Here is a 15,889-nt window from a genome sequence, read left to right as displayed (position 1 = left end):
GGTAGGCGGCTCCCATCGATAGGGAAGGGCTATGCTATTACTATCACCACAAACTTCACCAACACCACCACCACCACCACTGAGAAACTATTTTCTATTTTCCGTTGCGTCTTTTTTAGTACGATACGGAAACGGCAAAAACGGAAATGGAAGTAAAACTCGAAATAACCCAACAAAAAAACATCCAACTACCGGTTTGCATACGGTCGTTTATGTAAGAAATGATTTTTTTTTCTGTTTCCGTTGATTCTAGCATAAAATGTTTAAGAAACAAAAATGGAGAAGAAGAAAAAAAATACCCAACCAAAAGCCCCCCCATTCTTTCTGTGTGATTTTGTAACTATACAAAAGAAAGTGGAAAAAAAGAAACATAAAACAAATCAGTCTTTTGTCGTATGCAATCATTGTTGTCATTGGAGTGGCTGCGAATGGAGTAACCGAATAAATGGAAGAGGCAGAAAAGCACAACAAAACAAGCAAAAACTATAGAAATAGTACTTGAAAAAACAGAAAAGATAATATGAACAAAAAAACAAACAAACAAACAAACAGTTAAAACAGTAAATTAGTCGTGCGTAGTAGTGTCACACGATAACAATCTATTTCTACTTGCGTGTACGTTGTTTTTTTCTAAAGTTAGAACACGACACATTCAAACCTTGAAACAAGATGCAGTGCGGGCGCAAACGCAACACAGAGAAACACGAACAAGATCTCCTTCATTCTTTGTAGAACTGTTTACCGAGGAAAAAAAACAAAAAAAAAACAAGTAAACAGTATAAAAATTGTAGAAGAAAGTAACAAACAGACCGCAAACGCAAATGGAACAACACAGAAGTTAAAAATGGAGTTAGTAAAAAAAAGAAGTAAATGACAAAACTTAATATAACACCATATACACACACAGATGCATTTCTCGTGAAGAAAAAAACAAAACAAACAAACAAACCAGTTTACTAGAATCGGTGTTGCAAAATGCAAATCATTTAAAAATAAAGAAACAAACCAAAAACCACATAGCTAAAACTCGTATCGTACCAACAAAAACCAACAAACAAAAAAACGCAACCCTTTATCTAAGGAAAAATGCGAAGAATGGTCAGAAACAGGCGGAGTAACTTTGGCATGAGCGAAAGTGGAAAATGAAGTAGACAAATGTTTGGTTAACATCGGGAAAAGGCTCGAGAACCACCTCCACCGTGAGGCCACAGGAAGAGAAGACATGCGCCACTCCGTTCCCCTCACCCCCACACCCCACCCCACATTCGGTCATCGAAAGGCAGAACCGATATCGAGCTCAACTTATCAGGATACCGCGAAGAAAGGAAGTGGCAAACAGGGGGCGGAAGCGGGAACGGTGTTGGTCGCAGCAGCCAGAACGGTTTGAAAGTGTGCAACAACATCTACCGAACAAACAAAAACGGGAATGAAGATTAATAAAATTTGGAATTTGATTCGTGTGGTCGTTTCCTTTTTTCTTTTGGTTTAACCGTTAACATCCGACCAGTTCCTCGTTCTTCCAGCGTGTATTTCTCGAATCACATCACGTGTTACAGGTGTTAGAAAAACTTCACCCCCTCATTATCGTCGAACGCTATCAGCTCACACTTTCCTCGTCCCTCCAGCAGCTTCAGCGCCTTCTTCAGCACGCCCTCGTCCAGCCCGTGAAACTCTTCGCCGACCGTATTATCGCCCGCCACCAGCTCGTACAGCGTGCAGACCGTGTTCGTGGTGCCGCTGGCAACGGCCCAATCGTACAGGATGTTGCTCCACTCGTCCAGCGTGTGCCAGTACACTTCCCACTGCTGTTTGCGCTTGTCGGCGGTCGCGGCATGGCCCGTCCTGGCCAGCTCCTCCATCACCCAGAGCCGGGCCTCGGGCGACAGTTTGCGGGCAAGCTCCCGGTTCACGAACGGGGGCGCGTCTTCGGCAATGTTTAGCAGCGCTTGGCCCTCATGCTTTTGATAGTTTAGCACCAGCTCCTTCCAGGTGGCCAGCTGCTGTTCCTTCGTTTTGGCGTGCACTTGCACTCTGATGGATGGTCGTGTAGAAAAACAGGGCGTTTGAACAGATTCTGCTCTACTTTGTGAGAAGCGAATGGTGTTCTTACGTGAAAAATGGTGGAAACGAATACTCCCATGGCCACTGGAATGCACCCATTCGGTCTGCCGTTGGTGGTGGTGCTGGTGGTGGTGCCGGGCTTTTCCCTTCCGAACAGGCGAGGGTTGTTTTTCTTCCGTGCGCGAAACTAAAACTAAAAGGGAAAGCAAACGAACGATCGTTTGTTGTTTGTTTACATCCCGCAGCCGCAACAGCGGCAGAGGCCCACTGACAGCTGCTGTAACGGATGGTGCCCAAGGAACGCAATCATTTTGCATGCCAAGTTCAATCAAATCGTGTCCATTTTCGTTCAAAATACGCGACAAAATATGTAAAAAAATATTAAAAAGCATAAAACGCTGGGTTTGGTCTAAAATAGTCTGGTCAAGCGCAAAATCTTCAATGATGCGTTTCAATTTGCAACGGTCAGTTACGATCGCTGAACCAGCGCGTCTAAACACATCACCGCTCCAAATCGGTGCGATTTTCCCTCGCTAGTGACCGTTTTTGAAAGGTGTTTCGAGGGTTTTTGAGGGTTCAAGTTGGTCGCCAAAAAGCTCGCGCTGGTGTGCAATTGTGCTGGTGGACAAAATCAAATGGCCAAAAATATAAATACACATCACCATTCCACCTCCACCTTCCCCTCATTTACTCCACGGGCTCCTTCATTTAAATTCATTTAAAAAGATGACGCACACATTTGATGTGAACGAATGCACATATTTCCAAAACGCTTCGTCTCAAAGCATGAAACTTGTCGAAACACATTGCAAGAAAAGAATAGCAATATAATGATGAGTTGTAATACGCCATCTATTGATCAAACCAATGAAGCTGTGGAGCTTTCATTTTTTTTCTATGGATATTCAATTTTCCAGTCGTTTAAGCTTAATCTGTGGCGCTTGGGGTGTGAAGAAGTTTTCCTGAATGGTGAACGCCTTGTTAATCGTATGCTTAAGATCAAGTATTTCTTGTAACAAACTTACCCAGCGCCGGATGTTTTGCCTAGATACATTCTCGCGTTGCTGTGATAATTCGTGTGATAATTCGTATTATCATACTTTTATTTAATTCGGAGATTTCAGCTCAACTGCTCTCATTGTGATCAACCACAAGACTCACCCATGCTCGTTCGTTTCTCCCTGTCTCTCTGTCTCTTTCTCTCTCTCTCTCTCTCTCTCTCTCTCTCTCTCTCTCTCTCTCCCACTTTCTCTCTTTCTCTCCCACTCGCTTTCTCTCTCTCTTATCTTTTATTTTCAATCCAAGCATGTGTTTCCTTCCTTTTGATCGAAGCATATGTCTCTCTTCCCTCTAACACATTCTGTCTCTCTCTCTTTAATTTCGTCTAATCTCTCCTCTTTCTTCTAAATTCACGCATATCCCAATTTTTTGTCGCTTTCCTTGATTGTCTCTCTTCTCTCTCACTTTCGATCCATACACCCATGTTCTATTGATTATCATACAAAAATTTTTCATCAAAATTGATTCACGTCAGTTCCACGATTTTTTAACGCGTTCACGTGCGCGAAAGAGATGGCATGCCACAACTAGCGAGAACATACACACCTCGTAAATGAGCGAGATGCAGCGATAATTGAACGTCAAAACCACTCGCGCATGTTGTACGGGCCCTGCTCGCCCTGCCCGTACCAACACCACTTTGGGTCCGCTTTCTGCTTCGAGCCGTTGAACAAAACGCTCGCGCATACACACGCAAAAACAACGGGAAGCAGAGCGTAGGCACAATTTGTGGTGTCTCGCTTGTCTTTGGGTCGACATTCGCCAGGCGGAACTTACCTTCCACGGTCCGTGCCGCTCTAAAAGGTTCTGCCGCGTAGCGAAGAATGCTGGCCCGGGTTCTAAGGGAAGAGTGCTAAACTCCCTTTGGCATCTGCGGGCTTAACCACGGGAGTTGCGCATCTTTCCAGGACAGTGTTTGTGGTGTATCGGTACGCGCGCGCGCGCGCCTTTTTGTATGGAAATGTGCGTAAATTTGTGTGTCCTCCTCAAGTGAAATTCGTCTAGTGTGTGAAACTCTTGAGCAATAAATGCAGAAACAGTAAAAGACTCTCCGAAAATGTCCGTAAAAAGGCTTTAACTCCCGTCCCTTTACGCTACCACCTAGTACGTCGTGTGTTGTGTTGTGTGAGTGTGCGTTCGAAATGGTGTAGCGCGCGCGTGTGTGTGTGGTGTATGTATGGTGTATGTGCAGCAATGTGTGAGTGAGTGTGTGCATTCGTCCGTTTCGTATGCAACGGGGAAAGCGTAACAACATCGCAGCTGGCGTGGAAGAAGAAAAGGGAAAGAGATAGGCCAGCGAAGAAAGAAGCAGGCAAAAAGGAACGTTAGGGCGCTGCGTTTTCCCACCACACACACTCACAGGGGGGTGCAAGCGCATTTATCCAAAAAGGGCGCCTTTCTTCAGCAAGCATCCTGTCCGTGAGTCGGATGGAAGAAGTTCAGCAGCAGCAGCAGTCGGCGTTGCGGCCATCCTTTCCTCCGGTGGCGGCGGTGAAATGGGTGCAAGATCTCGGACCATCGGCAGCGGACGGGCTGCCGCCCGACGGTGGGCAATCGTTCGGCCAGGACAGTGGCTACACGTCCTACCAGGCCACCACGCCGAACAACACGTTTAACCTGTCCTCGCGCCACGGCATCTCGTCCGTAACGCTGGCCACGATCGACGAGGCCGGCGAGCACGACTGCAGCATGAACGATACGGGCGGCGGCAGTCCGACGGGTGCGATCAACCTCACGCCCAAGACGGCCGCCAGCATGGTGCTGCTGTCGAACATTCATATAAACACGCCGAAAAGCACGGACCGAGCGAAGCGCATCCGGCGACCGATCGCGTTCGATTACGATGGGTCCGGCGGCAGCTGCTCGTCCTCCTTTCTTGCACCGACCACCCCGGAACGGCTGCCCGGGCTGTCCCGCTCCGTTTCGTTCGAGCTGCCGGAAACGCCGCTCCGCACCGGGAACCGCTCCGCCAGCCAGCCGAGCAGCCAGCTCACGCCGCACAAAGCGCGGGGCGGCTCGCTCAAGCGCAAACACTCCACCTTCCGCGAGAAGCTCTACTCCGATGCGGACGGCGTGGCGCTGCCGGCGGACGAGAACGATCCGCGCGATCTGAACGACTCGCTCGATGCGGACTGCCGCCGGCTGGAGGACATCTCGCCCATCCTCAACGTGAAGCGCCGCAAGCACCAGGACCGCGGCATCGAGGATCTGATGCGCTCCAGCACGCCGAAGACGGCCAGCTCGCAGCCAACGTTTCTGCAGGTGGGGGCGGCCGCAGGGCGCAACCCGCCCCTCGGCGCGAAGCGAACGTTCCGCAAGTTTCAAAGCTTCAGCCCGAGCAAAATGCAGCCGAACGCAACGCGGCCACTGCTGCGGCAAAATGCGATCCGCGCGCTCGAACACACGCCGGAAAAGCGGAAGGAGCAGCGCGTGCTCGCTGAAATCCATCCCCAGCCGGCGGTGGCGGACGCCGTGCTGCCACCGCTCGATCTGGCCGCCCTGCTCGACGCACCGATACTGGGCGAGCCGTCCCGGCAGCTGGAGCAAACCGTCACCACCGTACCCTCGTTGGATGACTTCAGCCTGACGCCGTCCAAGGCGAACCTGATCGACCTGGAACTGATGGCACCGGCCGCCGATGGTCCGTTCGCGACCGACGACTACCTGGTGCGGCACGCGTCCAACTTTTCCTACGCACCGACCCTCAACTCCATCCTGGAGGAATCGCCGATCAAGGCGGCGGCGGCCTTCCTGCCCGGCAAGCTGCCGCTACCGAAAACGCCACCCTCGGTGACCAAGTCTGGCCGCAAGCTAAAACGGCTCGGCACGAACGGTGGATCAGCGTCCTCGTGCGCATCCAGCCCTGCCCGGAGCGTGCGCTCGCTTTCCTCGCGCCACAGCGCACGTGCTTCGGTTTCGCCGAAGGCGACGCGCCGCCTGCACGGTGCCCAACCGCACAACTGTCGCCTGAAAACGGCCCAACCGTACAGCTTCTGTGGCTGCGAGTACATTAACATACTGCACCAGCTGAGCATGCGCAATCCGGACGCGCTCGAGACGCTGCTTGACTACCTGGCCGATACGGATCTGGTGCAGGTGGTGCGCGTGTCCCGCGGCTGGAAAGCGATCATCCAGAATCACAAGAAGAGCTGGAGGCGGCTGCAGCGCTTCCTCAAGCAGCAGGAGGAGCACAAGGAAAACTGTCATGGCAGTCGGTGGGAGAATGGGTCGTTCGCGTCGAGCCTGAACGGCGGCAGTTCCCAGCTGGGCACCGCACTGCCCGAGCTGCTGAGCGGAACTTTTGGCAAGGACAGCAATGCAGGAGGCGGGCTGGGTACGGTGGAGGATGCTGCTGCCGTTCCGGTACCGCCACCAGTTCCGGCCGCTGACGCGAACGCAGCGCCAAAGCGGCTACCGTTTAAGGTGTGCAACTCGCTCGATAACAGTCAGGCGAGCGCGGGCAACGCATCGTTTGCGCATGGTTCGTTTGCGAACGTTTCCGGGCTGGAGCTGAGCCGCCGGCGGTCGTCCTTCGCGGCGCGTGCATCGACCAGTGTTGCCGCGCAGTCGCCACCGGTTAGCCCCTCGATGCGCAAGTTTGTCACAAACCAGAAGGTAAGTTTTGAGCAATTCATTCTTTACATTCTTTAAATTATGCTTTCTGATGGTAATGTCGCTGCTTGTGAGAATCTTTTTTTTTCTCGTCCTATTTACTTATATTTTTGTTTAATTAATTTATAACACGCATGGTTTTCGTAAGTGGTTTACTGATTTCATTAAAACCAGAAAACCTCATTTTATGATTAGCAATCTTCACTCATTTTGTATGTGTTTAAGGTCATATTGATAGAGCCTTTCGCAGTTGAGGTCTATTTATACGTGATCTTCAACTTTGGGGCGACTTTTAAATTGTGCCTTTGCAAACTCATTGCAAGCCTCAAATGGTAATTGCTACAAAATTATACTTATATATCAAATGGATCATTTATTGAAGCCATACTTTGTATGGAAGTGTAAAAAGGAACGTCACTTCTGTGCTATTTTAATTTTAATTATAATTTTAAGTAGTTGCACATTTTAAGCCTTGTTAACCGGATTTTTAATACATGTTGTAACAAGCTATTCCAATTTTATTTTTCTAGTCTACACTAACATTTTTGCAAAAGCAAATGTTGAATTTTTAACCATTGTTAATTTGTTTATTAACAATTTATTATTATTATTGCTAATAAACATATTATTCGATTATTATTGTTATTATTATTATTATTATTATTATTATTATTATCATCATTATTAATTATAATTATTTATTATTTATTTTATTTAACCAAAACTTGCATTTATGAGTCTTTTACTTCAATTTATATGTCTATTCTGTGTAATATTTACAAAATTGCTGAAACGAATGACATTGTATTTTAATTATGCGCGAAAGAATGGCGAGGTCACTCTATTTGGAGTACAAAGTCATTGAAAAGATGTCGTATTGCATACCTTTAGGCGTTTGACAAGGCATTTTTGGAAACAATTATAATAATAATAATAATAATAATAAAAATAATAATAATAATAATAATAATAATAATAATAATAATAATAATAATAATAATGAATTATCAAATCAATTGAATCACGAATTGCAAAAGATCACAAAAAAGTGATTAGAAAGGCTACAAGAAAAATGTATAATTGCCCCATGATAGCTCATTAGAGACCAACCGTTCGCAAAAGATTTAATTTGTTGCTGAATGTTGTTAACCCATTCTCAATTTACCTTTACACTGGTCATCCTATAATATCCGCAAATTGTTGCTCAAGACCCTCACTATCATATTTACATGTACCCGCAAAAGGTGTTTGTAGAACGTAGCGGGGGAAGAAACTATCCAAGAGATAGGCGATTCGGTTATCTAAGTTCGGACCAGTGCCTGTGATTCCTCTCTCTTGCTGAATTGGGCGCGCGCTGGTACGTCCGTTGAGATCGAATAGATACGCTGCGAAGGCTTAAAATGAAAGTACGACAACTCTAGTTCTGAAATTGAACTAAAATCACCTCTTCTTGCCCTCTAAGCCTATGTGTGCCTTATCTGATTCCCACTTCCCGAAAAGCGCGCTCGGGGTCGGTTGAGCAAATTTGCGCGCCAGAATCGTCTCGGTCTTGTCGCGGGCTTGTTGTTGGATCTGAGGGGTTTTCTTTATACCCCCCCCCCCCCCCCAAAAGAACAGAAAATCACATTTACAATCACGCGTGTACCATAAATTATTTACTCGCCCTCCTTTGGTGGTTGTGTAGTTCTCTCGGTGGGTTGGTGCTGGAGTTTGTTGCGTGTACGTCGTGTGCTGTGCCCTGTGCTTTCTCATTTGCCGGCTGACACTGTATGTACATAGACGCGCTTCTTTGCGCGCCTCGGCAAAATACGCCTACTGTGCGAGCCCGCCACAAAATTGCCCACACTCGGCTCCCCCTTCGGCTCAACTCTTCCCGCTTGCGTGCTTTTCTGCTGCAGCGCGAGAGAAGAAGCGGTGCACGGATGAGAGGATTCGGCAGAACCCGATGAACCCGCCAAAAGCAGGCGGGAACACACGGGCCCCGGGAAGGATTTTTACATTTACTGAGCAGAGGAGCCGTTGTTGCTGTTGATGTTGTTGTTGTTTGGGGGGTGGTGGTGTTGTACTGATTGGGCGTTTGATTTTTGGCGTCGGATTTTTGGCGCACTTCTCTTTGCTGGTTGCGGCGATCCGTTTCGCTTGGGTGAATTTATTTGTTTTGAACCCCCTGAGGGTGCGAGAAGTGCGTATGACACGCACTGGAAGAAGGTGAAAGAAGAAACATTTGGTAGCAACACCACTGTAAGGGGCCCGCGGACGCCAAAATCGGTCTTGCTTGCGAGGTTTTGGGCGGGTTCGGTTCTGGCGCGCTTTTCCTTCTTTTTTTTGTTTTGGGTTGCCACTGAACGCACTGATTTAGTAATGAGGTGGTGGTGCTTCTTGCACCGTAATTCTTCTTCGGAAATTAAACAATTCGCACACGCCGATGCGTCAACATGCGTGTAACGCAGCGCGATTCGCTGTTTTTGGCATTAATCAAATAGCGCCAGTTGCTTTTTTTTTTTTTAAATAATAAAAATAATTTAAAACAGTTTATTGGTTTACACAAGAATAAAAAGGAACACGTTTGGTGGATCGAGTAAATGTTTTAGCATCAGTGTGCGCATGCGTATCACAAATGGCAGGCATTATTTATCACACTTCCCCCCCGTTCAACTTTCAAATGAGATCGTTCGGCAGCAGCTGCGTTTCGCCTTCCGCCAGGTGTATGAGCAACGCCTTGTACAGCAGCAGTATGCCGAGCTGCTTGCGCCTTTTCATCGGCCACGACAGACACTTGCCGTAGTAGTCGCCCCGCTTCAGATTCGTCAGGTTCTGCACACCGTACGCATCGATAATGGCCGCCTCGCGCGTGTACGCCTCGGCCGGCATGATGTTGTGGAACACGTGCAGACACACGACACCCTTGCCGGCGGCCCAGATGTCGATGATGCGGTTTAGCTTCGCACTGTCCACTGCCTGCTGCTTGCGTCCCGACCCCTTGCCGGACTGGCCCCGCTTGCGCAGATTATTTCCTCCTACCGCCGCCGCCATGCTTGCTTCGCTGCATTGGAAGATGATTTCTTCCGCCTCGACGGTAAAACCTGCCCCACCCGTTTGCTCCCGGCGGATGTTTTCGCAGCCAGCGCTCTCCCGCTGGTGGTGCAGCTTAATCGCATCGTACAGATGGCAGTACGGGCGGCTGCTTTTACCCTTTCCGACGTAAAACACGGCGCTGAGGAAGCGCTTCCACAGCTCGTGTGCCGCTAGATGGTCCCGCTGGGCGGACAGGTTTTCGCTGACGCGCGGATCGAGCAGCAGATAGACGAAGCTCTTCTTCAGGTGTCCCTCGCGCAGGTTGCGCGCCACCTTGGTGGTGGAGCTGGACTGGAATTCGGAAGCCATCTCGTCCTCCAAACTCTGATGGTCTAGGATCGCCTCGAACACATCCTCCTTTCTTACCGTTGCGCCCAGCTCGACGGAGAAAGCTGTGTGGGAAGGGAAAGTGTGTGTGTTGGAAAAGGGAAACGTTATTAGAGCTCCCTTTAAATTCCAAGTGAAAGCGAAATATGGAATTTTACTTGGCTGAGGGTTTGCTTTGGCTCCACTTCCGTTCTCCAATCGTTCTGGATGGCGTCGCAATTTGACCAGCTTTCTTAAGTACAGTTTTTTGGTGCTACTCGTTATCGGGCCGGGTGGTTCACCGAACGTGGTCAGCTCGGCGCGCAGCGCGTCCGTGTCGTAATCAAGCGGAGGCAACGTGACCGCTGTAGAAAGGCTTGTAAGTGACGGATTCCGTCTTGCTGTTGATGGTGGACCTTTTCCCGGGACGTTTGAAACCGGCTCAGCTATTTCCGATGTTACCTGAATGGTGGGAATCGTGGATGGTGCGGTAATCATTCGCTTTTCCCGAAACACCACACCCGCCTCGTCGTCCGTGTGGATGTATTCTTCGCTTATTTGTACGATGTCCATACTAGAGAAAGGAGGAAAAAAAAGCACAATTACTTTAAACACTCTTGGTATGATCTTCGCATCAACTTACAATTGTGGTTGAACCGTGGGAGCTATTTCCTCCGGGACATTCTGTTCAATTAATTCCGGAAATTGTTGTGGACACTCTTCTCTTTCTGAAACAACAGTTTCGTCGCTCGTTTTCAACCGTTCCTCCTCCTCCTCTCCGTCCGCGGCAGTTACAAACGTTTCCTCCACCTCGTCCATAAACGATTCCAGCACCGTGTTTTCGGAGAAGCTGTTCAGTATCCGATCGATATCGTCCAACCGTCGGCTAATGCGGGTTCGCTCCCGCAGTTCCGCTATCTTCTCACGCCAGCACTCGATGAACGATCTTCGCCTGCCCGTCGGTTCACTGTCGCGTGTAAAATCCCGCAAATTGCGCTCCGTCAGTTCGAACAAATTGGTCCTGCTCGGCACCTCATGCACCAACCCCTCTTCTCCTAGCTCCTCGGTACTATCGAGCGCTGTTTCCTGTCGCCGCCGCTCTCGGGCAGCGATTGGTTCGCACCCGAGCGACTCATCGTCAACGGTCGGTGCAGTGTTTTCCCGATTAGCAGTAGCGTCATCCGTTGGGAAGAGTGTTTTAAACCGATCCTTCCGTCGGTGCGTTATGTTCACGTAGTACGGGCTGGTGGCGTCAAAGTTGTAGTGTAACTTGTTCGGCGTCAGCTTGTGCTCCTCCAGCACCTGCAGGGCGGTTAGTGCGCTGTTTGGGTGCAGCCGGGTAGAGGAAACCGCTGGCAGAAAGCCGGCCACACTCTTCTTGAACCGCATGCTGGGGGACAGAACGGTTTGTTGTTGTTCCTGCTGCTGCTGCTTGATTAGCTGCTTGCGCTTCTGGTCGATCTTTTGCTCGAAGACGTGGTTCTGTATGACCTGCACCACCTCGAAGTGTTCGCCATCGATGGCGTGCTGGATCGGTGTACGGTCTTCCTCGTCCAGCAGCTCCACATTGCCGCCCGCCCTCAGCAGCAGCCGCACGATTGCGACCCGTCCGAGGTTGGCCGCTACGTGGAGCGGCGTGAGCATCTGTTCGGCCGCTGGCAGGTTAGCGCTGCCGCCGCGCTGCAGCATCAGCGAGGTGGCCCGCAGCGCAAACGTCTCGTCGTCCGCACCAATGACCAGATGCATCGGTGCGACGCCCTTTTCCGGGAAGATTGTGTTTGGGCTCGCACCGTACTTGTCCAGCACCAGCTGCAGGGCTTCTATGTTGGCATCCTCGATTGCGTCCAGCAGGCACAGTGCCAGATACATTTCGCGTGCCTTCGCCATGGGCGCGGTTTTTGTTTAATGTTGCACCCTTTTGCAGTTTTAACTTGCACAAAACGATGAAAAAGCGAACCAGGACAAACAAACCGGCACAAACAACGCACAACAATAAAGCGGACCGACCGATGCTACGCTTGCTGCGAGCACGACGATAATGCAATTCAAAATGACGGCAACGGGCGGTGCGTTTATCGGGCATGGATTGAGTTCTGGACGTGTAAATTACGCAGCGCGTGGTCGTTATTATAATCTTTTACGCATTTTTAACCATTTTCAATTATTTTCAATATTTGCAGCATAATTTAAGGAATTCGCACGGTGCATTTCATTACACGGAGCTTCAAAACCTTATAAAGAAATAACGATCAACCGTTGACACCAATACATCGACAAATATCCCCCCTTTGACAGCTGTTGTTGCAAAGGGAAATTTTTCAAATTCAAATAGGGATATTTTTAAAAAAAAGCTCGTTACAAAGGGCTGTTGTTCTAATTACTCGAAATTTGTATTGTTATGAGCTAATAAAATTAATTAAAAATGCGTTTTAAATAAAAAAATAATTAATGTTTCTCCCCTTTCTCTCTCTTTTAGATTGCATCCCATCTGAAACAATCGGAACAGCTGCGACCCTGTCCACGGTGCGAGCAGCCGAGCCGTATCATCCTCTCGCGGGCCTCCAAGTCCAGCAAATCTCGCTCCTCCGCCCGGTTCAGTGCGGTCGGAGCACGGCTAGAAAAGTCCTACACGTTACCTGATCCGGAGACAGCTAATGCTTCGGGGCACCGTCACAGCGGCAGTAACAATACTCATTCCTCCACCATCGAAACGGTACGATCGTCGAACCTTTCCACCGATACAATCACCACCGCACACCGCAACAACAACCATTACGGTGAACCATCGCCGGAACGGGTACGCAAGAACCTGTTCAACAGTAGCAGCACCAGCAGCAGCACAACACCCGCAAACACCAGCAGCACGTGCAACGAACAGCGCATGAAGTTGCGCAGCAGTGGGGCCACCAAGAGCCTGGACTGCACGTCCACTGTCGCGATGCATCCGGCTGGCGGGGAGGATACGCTCGGTGTGCGTGACTCCAAGTGCGACTATGCCATCTGTAGCGGCGCGTTCTGTGGGTTCCGGTTCTGCATCAAGTGTCTGTGCGAGTATCATCCGGACACGGTGTGCGCTGATTTGGCCGCGAACTCGCCCACCAAAGAGGAGGAGCGCGGTCGGCCGAATATGGCCTGCAGCCGGCAGAGTCGTCGCTCACTGCAGCGTCTCTGCCGGAAGCTGTAGATGAGGAGGAGGAGGAGGAGGAAGAGCGTTGAAGTTGAAGCCCAGTTCTCAAGCGCGTGTGACTCCTTGAGGGAGAAGAGGAGGACGATTTCATTCCGAACAGTTCGTTCCGCGAATCTCTAGCCAGTACGTTTTAATGTGTCTTTATTTCTTTAGTTCGTTGTATTTTGTACTTTGCGCTACCTACTTCACATATCTATTCACTTCTCTTTTACACGGGCGCGTATTGTCCAATTGTGTTCTTTCCTTTCCTTTCTTTTGTGTGTGGGCGCCGCACCTCGAAGCTTTACACACGGATTAGTAGCGATGGGGGCCGGCGGAGCTTAGAGCGCAGCTGCAGTAATTTATGTGTTTTCTCTTCTTTATTCGTTACAAACAGTAGGTTTTTACAATCATGTTCATGTTTAGTCGGTAAGCACCAAAACCAAGACCCCAGAAATAAGCAATTCAAAAGTAGCGGTAAAGGAAGTTATTAACAGTGCACGGGCCGATCATATTATGTAGCAACTCGTTATCGGAAAGGTGACCACAGGATCATGTATATGGCCATTTCGTTGGCAACACGAGTGTAAACGGAGATTTTTTTTTTGAACGAACATGACGATTATTTTAAGTATTATACACACGCGCACACTCTCTCACACACACGCCCATGACCCATGTATCATGAATCTTTGTCGAATCTTCCCTGCTTAAGCCCCTGCTGAAAGGGACACTGAAAGGGGGACGTAACTGCAACCTAGTGAATGCTCAACGGCTATCAAAAGACAACGATTATTTAAACCTTGCTTACAGGGTTTCCCACGATTTATTGGTTGGTTCCCATCAAATGTTGGTGGGTTTTCATATTTTTTTGGTACGTTCCCACTATTTTTTGGCCGTTTCCCAGAATTTTTTGGTCCAATCGTATTGATATCCAATCAGAAAATACCAAAAAAGTATGGGAACGAACCAAAAATCTATGAGATACCATCAAAAAATCGCGGGAACGCACCAAAAAATCATGGGAACTGACCAATAAATCGTGGGAAACCCTGTAAGACACTCGAATGTTGCACACACACACACTCACGCACAAAAGAAAAATGAACCCAGGAAAGGAAGCTCAAAAACACCTTTATTACACTTGCCCATCGTGGACCGGAAAGTGACGCTTTATTATTAGTTTCTTAACTTAAAAAAAATCCCCCAATTCCCCAGTTTAGGCACGAAGCTTTTTTTCCTCTCTCTCTATCCAAATAAGATTAAAATCCTCTATGTGTGTGTGTGTGTTTATGTTTTTGTTTTATTATTTAACTCTTTTGAAAAGGACTGAATTTCGTATCAGGGAATAGTAGCAGTAGTTTGCAAACGGGTAATACCAGCTGCTAGCGTGACAGGCAGGTGTTTTGAATGATAGCGCTATCTGCGCAAAAGGGTGGTGCGCGAGTGTGACCCCATGACTGCATGTAATCTTACAATTTAAGCTAGTAGAACACATCACCCATTTCATACAGTAGCCACAGATAGGAAAGGATGTTCATGCGATAAGTTTTTGATAAACGTCTTTTTTTTTAAATATATATAAATAAAGGTTCTTGTTGAAAAGCAACACAAAAGACACACACAATGCGGTTTTTGGGGAAATGTTGAATATCTTTGACAAACTTATTAGGTTTATTCCGAGTCAGTTTAACCAATGTTAACAGCATTAGTCAACGCTCGTGAGATGTTTTTCAACAGTACACAAACACATTGACAGCTGTTGAAAATCATGTCGCGAGTGTTGAATAATGCTGAGCAACATTGTTGGTTTAAGAGGACTCTGTAATTCTCATAATCACTGTACAAATTCCTACGCCAATTCCTACTACTCAGACCCGGTATCAAGTATCGTTCCGAATTCGAGTCTGGAATAGCTCCATCTACTGCTTCAACAAAAAAAAAATGAAATCGGGAATTATATCTGGATCGGTATGGATTCACCATCGATTACAGGGCCGGACCGGTACGAGTACATCACAGGTTCCAGGGCCAGTACGAGTACATGATAGGTTGCAGGACCGATATGGGTTCTTAACAGGTTTGACGAGAACCGGTGTTTTCAACACCGTTAGATTAGATTTCAGAACCGTTAGTTAGTTAGTCTTGTTAGATTTCGGAACCGATATGGGTTCATGATAGGTTCCAGGACCGATATGGGTTCAAGATCAGTTCCTGGACAGATATAGGTTCATGATGGATTCCAGAACCGGTATGGGTTCATGATAGGTTCCAGAACCGATATAGGTTCAGTTCCAGGACCGGTAAGGATTCAAGATCAGTTCCTGGACCGATATGGGTTCATGACAGGTTCGAGGACCGGTATGGGTTCAAGACCAGTTCCTGGACCAATATGGGTTCATGACAGGTTCCAGGACCGGTATGGGTTCATAGTGGATTCCAGGACCGGTATGGGTTCATGATAGGTTCCAGAACCGATATAGGCTCAAGATCAGTTCCAGGACCGGTATGGGTTCATTATCGATTCTACGACTGGTATAGATAGGACTGGTCTAGGACTGGTTAAAGATCAGTTCCTGGACCGATATGGATTCATGACAGGTTCCAGGA

The 15,889-nt window shown here is 48.3% G+C and overlaps 3 protein-coding genes across 4 annotated transcripts; 1 reads left to right on the top strand and 2 right to left on the bottom strand.

Annotated features, from left to right (window-relative positions):
• Positions 1-1,427: 1,427 nt before the first annotated feature.
• Positions 1,428-2,413, bottom strand: LOC1278341 (vacuolar protein-sorting-associated protein 25). The gene is made up of 2 exons (XM_061653669.1): positions 2,111-2,413; positions 1,428-2,031 (listed from the first exon to the last, which is right to left on the bottom strand). The coding sequence occupies exons 1-2, from the start codon at positions 2,158-2,160 to the stop codon at positions 1,560-1,562; spliced, it is 522 nt and encodes a 173-aa protein (XP_061509653.1). The 5' UTR covers positions 2,161-2,413; the 3' UTR covers positions 1,428-1,559.
• A 1,342-nt stretch (positions 2,414-3,755) lies between these two features.
• Positions 3,756-14,084, top strand: LOC4577926 (uncharacterized). The gene is made up of 2 exons (XM_061656361.1): positions 3,756-6,735; positions 12,590-14,084. The coding sequence occupies exons 1-2, from the start codon at positions 4,549-4,551 to the stop codon at positions 13,295-13,297; spliced, it is 2,895 nt and encodes a 964-aa protein (XP_061512345.1). The 5' UTR covers positions 3,756-4,548; the 3' UTR covers positions 13,298-14,084.
• Positions 8,780-12,462, bottom strand: LOC3291349 (uncharacterized). Of its 2 annotated transcripts, XM_061656363.1 has the most exons (3): positions 10,757-12,160; positions 10,293-10,687; positions 8,782-10,199 (listed from the first exon to the last, which is right to left on the bottom strand). In XM_061656363.1, the coding sequence occupies exons 1-3, from the start codon at positions 11,998-12,000 to the stop codon at positions 9,391-9,393; spliced, it is 2,448 nt and encodes an 815-aa protein (XP_061512347.1). In that variant the 5' UTR covers positions 12,001-12,160; the 3' UTR covers positions 8,782-9,390. The 2 variants fall into 2 exon arrangements, with proteins under 2 accessions (XP_061512346.1, XP_061512347.1); XM_061656362.1 differs by having other exon boundaries at positions 8,780-10,687; positions 10,757-12,462.
• Positions 14,085-15,889: the final 1,805 nt, after the last annotated feature.

This window comes from Anopheles gambiae, chromosome 3 (assembly GCF_943734735.2).
Source record: "Anopheles gambiae chromosome 3, idAnoGambNW_F1_1, whole genome shotgun sequence".
Classification (NCBI taxonomy): Eukaryota; Metazoa; Arthropoda; class Insecta; order Diptera; family Culicidae; genus Anopheles; species Anopheles gambiae.
Note: the sequence above shows the minus strand (reverse complement) of the source record. Positions and strands in the feature narration are given on the sequence as shown.